Source organism: Lepisma saccharinum, chromosome 26, assembly GCF_977018435.1.
Source record: "Lepisma saccharinum chromosome 26, izLepSacc3.1, whole genome shotgun sequence".
In the NCBI taxonomy this organism is placed as follows: domain Eukaryota; kingdom Metazoa; phylum Arthropoda; class Insecta; order Zygentoma; family Lepismatidae; genus Lepisma; species Lepisma saccharinum.
This window is the reverse complement of record NC_139254.1, coordinates 59,704,898-59,714,335: the sequence shown is the minus strand read 5'-3', so window position 1 is coordinate 59,714,335 and position 9,438 is coordinate 59,704,898. Positions and strand designations below refer to the sequence as shown.

The 9,438-nt window shown below is 43.1% G+C and overlaps 1 protein-coding gene across 1 annotated transcript in view; it reads right to left on the bottom strand.

Moving 5' to 3' along the window:
- Positions 1-6,498: 6,498 nt before the first annotated feature.
- LOC145979758 (neuroligin-2-like) overlaps positions 6,499-9,438 on the bottom strand; it is a 272,774-nt gene continuing 269,834 nt past the window's right edge. The window contains exon 6 of the mRNA XM_083112744.1: positions 6,499-8,686. Within this exon, the coding sequence (XP_082968870.1) occupies positions 7,794-8,686 (893 nt within the window). The 3' untranslated portion in view covers positions 6,499-7,793. The remainder of the gene's footprint in view (positions 8,687-9,438) is intronic.

Sequence of the window (9,438 nt, the reverse complement as noted above, 5' to 3'; positions counted from 1 at the left end):
CCCCCCTAATAACCCGTGAGGTCCCCCCCGGAGATGAATTCTGGCTACGGGCCTGATTCCCACACTGCTTGTGAAGGGGGGAGGGGGTTGGGAATGTCTGGTTTAACCACTGAACAAAACGTTCAAAGGCGTGGCGAAGAAAGAATCATGTATCCATACGCGGCCACAGAGTAGGCCACTTAACTGCCATGGAACTATTTCTTACGTGTTTCTGTGTCGTGCAATCGTTTAGCTTTTTCTCTCCCTATTTTACTTCTACAGTATTTTTCTTCTGTTTACTGTCTGTCTTTTGTTTTCTTTCTCTCTCTGCCTCTCGCTCTCAACCGTTCTCTATTACTTTTGCTTTTCTCTCTCTTTCTCTCGACTTTGTTTTATTTCTCCCACTCTCTCTTTTCCTCTAACTCCTATTCTTTCTTTCTTTCTTCCATCCTTTCTATCGCCCTTTCTGCTTCTGTATCACTCATCGCACCCAACTCAAAGAGACCTCTTGGTGAAGAGCTGTATTTCGTCTTCTGACGTAAGCGAGGAATGCTTTCGTGGTTAGGCTAGCCTTGTTAGGTTTAAGACTCTTAGCATAAATACAACAGATGCGTCAATTGTGGGAAAAAGGACAGCTTGCTCTGCGACGACATTCATGAGCAATTATACATTCTAATTTCTTCATATAGGAGAAGTGTTTATTTTACACGAGAGCGCTCAACTAAGCTTATATTACATTTCTTGGATCGGAAGTCACGCATGAAGAGAATTATTACTTTCTTTCACTTCACATCCAAGAATTGTAATATAAGCTTAGTTGACCGCTCTCTCGTGTAAAATAGACACTTCTCCTATATGAAGAAATTAGAATGTAGAAATGCTCATGAATGTCGTCGCAGAGCAAGCTGTCCTTTTTCCAAGAATTGACGCATGAAAAGAATTATTACTTTCTTTCACTTCAGATCCAAGAATTGTAATATAAGCTTAGTTGACCGCTCTCTCGTGTAAAATAGACACTTCTCCTATATGAAGAAATTAGAATGTAGAAATGCTCATGAATGTCGTCGCAGAGCAAGCTGTCCTTTTTCCCAGAATTGACGCATGAAAAGAATTATTACTTTCTTTCACTTCAGATCCAAGAATTGTAATATAAGCTTAGTTGACCGCTCTGTCGTGTAAAATAGATACTTCTCCTATATGAAGAAATTAGAATGTAGAAATGCTCATGAATGTCGTCGCAGAGCAAGCTGTCATTTTTCTAACAACTGACGCATGCGTTTACGAAACGCCTCTGAAATACAATACATTAAGCCTCACTACTAAAGTATTTAGCTTGTCGTCAGAAGACGAAATAAGGTGCTTGACCAAGACGTCTCTTGAGTTGGGTGAGATAACAGAGACCCCTATTTTAAAACCCTTAAATGTGACGTCACTATTTTAAAATTCTTCACACTTCAATTCAGAACACACGTTTAAAATTTTGCCCATCCTTCCCTTGTTAGTGAAACTGGGAGACTGCATATTGATTGATTTTGTTCATTTTGCTTCGCATCTCTGCCACTTTTGGCTAATTGGGGTCCCGGGTTCGATACTCGGTGGAGGCACATAGTGGTTTGGATCCCACTTTAAACTGTAGTCCAGTCCCGATTAGCCTTAATGTACATAAAGCGGTCTTAAAACACCAACTCAAACAAGCAAACAAACTTTTGGCTAATCGCGAGGATGATTGATTGATTTGGTGTTTTAAGCCTACTTTTTGCGCAGTAAGGTTAATCGGGACTGGGCCTACAGTTTATAGTGGGTTTAATTGATTTGCTTTATTTTACTTCACTTTTTGTGCAACTTTTGGCTAATTTGCGAAGATGGGGATGAGTGATGATATGATGAAATTGATGAACTCACAAACATCCATGCCCAAGCCGGGATTCGAACCCGGGACCCCTGGTGTCATAGCGCGATGTGCTAACCACTCCGCCGCGGAGGCCTACAGTTTAAAGTGGGATCTGAACCACAATTTGCTTCCACCGGCAATTGAATCGCGAGGATGAATGATGAAATTGATGAACGGACACACACACGGAACACCCGTGCCAGGGCCTGGAATCGAACCCACGACACCTGGCGTCGTAGCGCGCGCAACTCCACCACGAAGGTCTGCTAATTCATGCACAGATGGAAGAAACCCAGTGGGAAACAGTTGAAGTAAAACGGTTTTTGTTTTCGGAAGCACACGGCATAAGCCGAAGCTGTAGGTTGCTGAATGCTGAGTGATGCCTACTTGTGCTTCGCTCCAGGCTGTGTTCCTGCCGAGGCCTGGCAGGTTAGCCAGAGTAATGTGTAGGGCTCGGATAATTATGCATTTTGCATATTGCATATGCAAATGCATATTTAAGGATTTTTAACTAATATGCATATTTCATATGCAGGTTCATATTTGTATGAAAGTAAGTTGATGTTGTGCATATTTTTGTACCCACAACCAACACCGAGCATATACTGTATTTATTTTTCTTCTCCTAGCTTCTCTTCTCTTGTCGTTATCTTTTGTCTGTCTTTCTTCTTTCCCTTTTCCTCGATTGTATGAAATGTGGCAAGTACGTCTTGCCTGAAAGATTCCATTCGTCGATTAGAAAACAAAGGGTTACAACTTCAAAGAAGCATCACAATTATAGAAGACATTAAAGAGGCCCTCGCCCAGGTTGAAGACCCTGTGGGGCCTCCCGATGGCGCAGTGGTACCGTCGTCGCCTTGTAATCAAGGGGTCTCGGGTTCGATACCCGGTGGAGGAACATAGTGGTTCGGATCGAACTTTAAACTGTAGGTCCAGTCCCGATTAGCCTTGCTATGCATAAAGTGGACTTAAACACCAAATTAATCAATCAACCATTGAAGACCCTGTGTATGTACAGAAATTCGATGCAGTATTGTAAAAGAGCAGTGGGTATGCAACAATGGTGAAAGTTTGCAAAACTCTGCATACAAATGGACAACGTGTGGATGATCTGGAACTTGATGTGTCTGACTTTGTTACCCTAAAAAACAGTCCACTTGTATCTTGCGAGTGGAACGTGTGTTTCTGAATATAAGACTATTCTAGCTGAAAACAGAAGGAGTTTAAAGTTCGAGACATCATGTTTTTATCAAATGCAATCATGATCTTGGTAATGTATTGTGTTTCATTTAACGCAGAACCATATTAATTGAAAAAAAAAATGTGTAGCGAATGAGCATTCAGAATAATGCATACTACTCATTGCCTGGCATATAATCTTTCATAGTTTGTAATATACAACATTTATAAATTAAACGGGTTTTAAAAGTGCATATTTAAGTGCATATTTAAGTGCATATTTTACACTTTCTAGTGCATATTTTGCGTTTTTTTAGTGATGTGTTGTGTGTGATGATCAAGTGGACCAGTGCAGTGTCCAGAAGAAAGTCTTGGCATTCTAGAAATATCCAAGTTGTCTTTGAAGAAGGGCCAGGAAGGTAATGTTTACTGAAATTGTATTGCATTTTTGTTATTTAGTGTCACTTTTCCTACACTTTTGGCTAATCGCGACGTCGAGGAAGAGTGATGATTAGATGAAATTTAGAGCCAGAAATGATATAAGCCGGACCCCGTGGCGGAGTGGTTAGCAGAGTGCGCTAAGACGCCAGGGGTCCCGGTTTCGAATCCCGGACTGGGCATCGGTGTTCTTTGTGAGTGTCCCTTTATCATAGCATCACTCAACCTCATCTTCGCGATTAACCAAAAGTGTCAATTAACCAATGCAAAATTGGGGTTCGAAAAAATCCGCGCCTTCATGCCTGGGCGCAGTAAGTGCACTCCACTTTCTAAAACTAACAACAAACTTCAATTGAACGTATAGTTCATACCAGCTAACTGTAGAGCAGGGCTGCTCCTATCGGCAGAGGAGGAAGAGGAAAATCGAGGGGTGAAAGCGCAGTGTTGCCAACCGCACGGTCCTGATCGTACATGTACAGACGTACGGTCCAGACCTTAGTCCGTAAGCTAAATGCACGGCTTGTCAAAATTTGCTCCTGCAAAGAAATTCTTAAACCAATCGTACGAACCTGGAGACAAAAATACGGTCCGTTTCCCATGTGCGTACGGTATTGTCGCTTTCAAAAGTTTGCAACGCTGCATAGCGAAGGAGGAAATCGGGTAATTCCCGTCGCCCATTACACAATCCCGTTTCTCTCACTGTTGATTGGTGGAGCCGTCTTACGTCACTACTTGCGCAGACACTTGTTCTCGTTCGCCTGGTCTACAGTTAGCTGGTATGGACTGTAGCAGGTGAGAGCTTGAAATAGATCATCCGCCCCCAGAAAAAATAACTAATATTTACTAATTCAGGGCCACAACATTCGAAAATGACATTGAATTTTTCAGCATGGCTGCAATTTTCGTATTACAACCATAGCATGAATTATGATTTTTACCCTACTAATCGTTGGGTCCAATTTTGATGTCAAAATAATGAATGACTTATCAATAGGATACCCTATACCGCATTTTCTTCGTTATTCTTAGTTACTTATTCTCTAGCATTCTTAAACCCGAAGTTTTATGCCTGCAGCAACACAAGCCTTCAATCTGTCACTATGCTGGCAAGATCAATCCAATTTTTCCATCTCAACGTTATCCCTCAATCTTCGTCTTGGCCTTCCTACAGGTTTCTTACCGTCAGGTTTCCCAACAAGAATCCTGTAAATTCTTCTTTAAGGGGGCTCCAGAAGGCACTGACTAATCGTGCCACATGGCCTGCCCATCTAAGCCTTCTTGATTTAATTATTCTAATAATATTTGAACAGGAATACAAAGTATGCAGTTCTAAATTATGTAACCTTCTTCAATCACCTGTCTCCTCATCCCTTTTAGGTCCAAATATTTTTCTAAGGGTTTTATATTTAAATACTCTTAATTTATTGATTGATTTGGTGTTTTGAGTCCACTTTATGAACAGTAAGGCTAATCGGAACTGGCCCTACAGTTTAAAGTGCGATCCAAACCATCATGTGCTTCCACCGGGTATCGAACCCGGTAGGCGACGACGCTACCACTGCGCCATCGAGGAGGCTCTTAATTTATGTTGCTATGTAATCAGATAGGTGCAGATATATTCTCCTCCCCGATGGCGCAGTGGTAGCGTCGTCGCCTTGTAATCAAAGAGTCCCGGTTTCGTTACTTGTGGAGGCACTTAGTGGTTCGGATCCCACTTTAAACTGTAGGTCCAGTCTCAATTAGCCTTACTGTGCATAAAGTAGACTTAAAACACCAATTCAACCAACTAAGGTGCAGATATACCCTACGTTAAATATGCAGATGATGCGCTAATGATTGCTAGAAATGAGAACACCATCAGTGATGTATTTATGTATTGTTTAATGAAGCACCTCTTGCATAAAATAAACTTGTGATCACATGAACAATGACGTAATTTCTTTTTTTTATATCTGGAAATCAAAGCAATTGGGACAACGATTCAAACGTTATCTAGTCTACAGTAAAACAAAAATTAAATGCGGAAAAATACATCCACGTGGAATCTAAAACAACCTTCAAATATATGTTTACACTTTGTTTATACATTATAAGCAATTAAGTGAAAGGGGGCTCCAGAGGGCACTGTCTCCTTGGAACTTTCCCGTGTCCTCCCCCAATTTTTCCGTGACTTAGAGGAAATTTTATTTAAAAATTTTCAGAAACCTCTAAATTATTTATTTAGGGATCTTTGCATGTAGATCACAATCGCTGTAATATTTTAGTTATTTCAATGTTTCGGATGTAGAGTACGTTGAATACTTTTTTCTGGCGGTACGCAACGGTACGCCGTACCGGCACTTGCAGTAGGTTATTATTTATGAATATACAAAATACGAAAACATCAGCAATTTTAGGGCATCAATCGAGTTACAAGTTTTTAATATTAATATTGTTTTTAAATATAATGTTTGATCTCGGTGGGGGCCATGGACGTCCGCAGGATGTTTTCCAGGGAGGTGCAAGGAAGGTATTTTTTCCAGGGGGGGCAAACGAAGGCAAATTTTCCCCCAAAATAGTGTTGTTCCCTAAAAAACATTGCTTAAATTTGAATTTATGGTGTTCATGCAATAATTAACACATATTATTGTGGCTAAAATGAAATTATATGTGTGAAATACATATTTTTTGGTTGACTTTCATTTTGCATGCCCACCCTTTCGGACGCCCATGGTGGCGGGGGACAAAGTGGCTCGGCTGGACGTTTGACAGACTCCAGGGCAGCTTTTTCCATTCCTGCAACAGCTTTAGATTACCTGCATACAACTTATGTCCTTATGGATACCAAGAGTGCAAGGATTAGTTAACCAGTGCCTAAAATTGTTCTCACAGAAAGCAACAAAGAAAGCAGAAATAACAGAAAACACCTTGTACTAAAATTCATTTATTATCATATGTCGATACTATGTCATCAACTCTTTACTTTTTTATACCCAAAACAGAAGGTTCGTCAAAAGTTGTCTTTGGTAGGGAATTTTGAGTTGAGCTTGTGGGAAGTCGAACCGAGACTTCTAGTGTCTATTTTTAGTTAGTGCAAGACTGGTGAGTATTGCATTTTATGTTTTACTTCCCTCAATATCGATGTCACAGGAAGTCACTTGCGTATATTTATACTTTAGCACTTCAAGTACGTGTATCACAATATAAACTTCACTCTCTCACTTTAACAGTTCTATTATCACAAAATCAACAACACTTTTTTTCACTAATTAAAGCCCATCTCACATGCTAGGAGGAAAAAAAATAACATGATGCACTATCATTCCACGCTCTTTTAGGAAATATTGCGCTGTGCGGAGGCTAGAGTTGTTATCACAATACTGAAAACACGAGTGTGGTGATGTTTGTTGATGCCCACTCACTGAATGTATGATTTCAGCCGCTTGCGATGAACTTATTTGCTTTGTGTGGGCGAACGCCCTTGAGGAAATGAATGTGCTATCGTGCAAGTCTTTTTTTGTTACGTGTGTATTGCGTCCTCGAAAAAAAATGGTCCGTTGGATGTACCAGGTGGTCATAATTTAAGTTTCCTCTGGAGTCTGTTCGAAGCATCAGATCTCGATGAAACTATGACGCTATGTAGAGCATCGGGGAGCGAATGCTGCCGAAAAATAAAGTACTTCAAATTTTGACCACCAGCTGGAAATGTGGCGCCTAGAAATAGGTTTCCCCTACTCGGTGCCCTCTGGAGCTCGATATAAGCATCGGATTTCGGTGAAACCTGGCATAGACGCTATGGAGACCATGGGGGAGCGAAAAAATATTTCAAATTTTCACCGCCAGGTAGAAATGTGGCGTTGAAATCTGGTTCACAGTGAACAAAACCCACTGTATTACGCTTCCAAAAGTACATTCACATTGACACGCGCATATTGAACACTACTGTACTGACAGAAACTCGTGATAACATTTTGCATGTCTGACTTCTGGCTGTTGTTATTTCAGAGCCATATTTCCAACTGGTGGTGCAAAATTGAGCTTTTTTTGTCAGCATTCGCTTCTCCACAGTCTCCGTAGCCTCTGTACCAAGTTTCACCGCAATCCGTTGCTTCGAACAGGCTCCAGAGGGCTCTGAGTGGAAGGAATCTAATTTTAGGTGCCACATTTCCACCTGGTGGTGAAAGTTTGAACTAACATTTTCTCTTCAGCAATCGCTTCCTCATGGTTTCCATAGCCTCTGAACCAAGTTTCACCGCAATTCGATGCTTAGAACTAGCTCCAGAGAGCTCTAACTTTAATTACGACCACCCGGCATTGAGGAAAAGTTTCACACTCGCAGCTCTTCAATGTTGTTGGGGATCTGCTGTCCTTTGTGTGACTTTTTGAGGGTACCTTTGGGTGGTCCCGGGACGTTTTGCGGGAGCAGCTGTATGCTCTGAGGCAACAGAGGCTGCGACTCCGGATGCTGCGGTTTGGTGGACTTTGGTGGCGGCGGGGCACGGGGGACGGAGGACATGTTCGTGGTTCCCGTCGGCGGGGGGACCGGAAGATCGGCGAACTCCGGAGGCGGGAGTTGAGTTTGCGTCACCGGACTCGCGACCTTCCCCTTGTGACCGTAGTCGAGTTTCATCCCCCCGGGGTTGGGCGGGACGTCGGGCTTGATCGAGGGACCTTCGAGCTCGCCGCTGATGTTTGGCATCTGGCCGTTCTCGTTTCGCTTCTTCACCTCCAGGCGGTGCTTGTCTCTCTGGTAGTACACCCCCGCGAAGATTAGGACGTTGAGGATGAGCAGGGAGCAGCCTATCGCTATGGTGACGCTCAGAGCGGTGGAGTACGCGGCAAAACCATCCTCCGGAAGGTCTTCCCCCGCACTCTTGTTCTTCTTGTCTTGGGCCAGGTCGCTCTGAGTAGGGCCGGCGGCGCGGTTGGCCTCCGTCGTCACTTTTGGCGGCGGAGGGATCCGACCGCCCAGTATCGCCGTCAGGTTGAAGGTCGTCGTTCCGGACAGCGGGGGAGTAGGGGTCAACTCCGGGAAGGTGACCTGGCTCACGGGGATGGCGCGCACCTTCCCGTCGTAGGTGCTGAGGTCATCGTGGTCGTCCAGAAGATGATGGCTGCGAGGGACGTCTTCCCCTCCAGGCCTGTGAAGGTCCGGGACCAGGTTCAGCCAGAACGACAGGCGGTGGGCTCGGTAGTGGTTCTTGATCTTGGGTTTGGTATCTGGGGAGAAGCAAAAGAGACCAATCAGTGACGCATCCACAGAGAAGGATCTACAAAATTTATGCAATAAATTCTAATGGGTTATATTGGGTTCCTCAACAGAACCGGAACATTTTCCCTCGCATAATTTAAATTCGGTCCAAGTTGCGTATTGTTTAATTTCAAATGATCCAGAAAAAAAGGTTCCTGGACCGTATTTAAATTGATCGGGAAAAAGGTTCCAGAACCGAATTATAATACAATGTGTATTCAATAAATAACCGGAAAAGTAGTATACAAAATCTAAAATACGACCGTGATTGTTATATGTTTGTTATTTTGTGAAGGCATCTGTAAGCTATTCATAGCTGGAGTTGGCACGCCTGCCTCGCGCACGGGATGCTGGGAAGAAGTTACACAAGATGGCGGCACCCTTACAGGAATGCTGCAACCTGGAGCAGTGAAGTGTCGTGAGATTTTTGTTGAGTGAAGGCATGAAACCGATAGAAATTCATTGCCGCATGCCAGTTCAGTACGGTGACAACTGCATGAGTCGATCACAAGTGTACGACTGGGCTGAGAAGTTCAAACAGGGCATAACCAGTGTTGAAGATTCTCCGCGTCCAGGTCGCTCTGTCACTGCAGTTACGGAAAGTAACATTGCTCAAGTGGAGGACTTGATACGGGAGATGATTTGCCTCTATTTCCCCGCTGTTACTTCATACGTACAATGACCAGAGGTCATATTGTAAACAGCTACCACCTACTGTAAA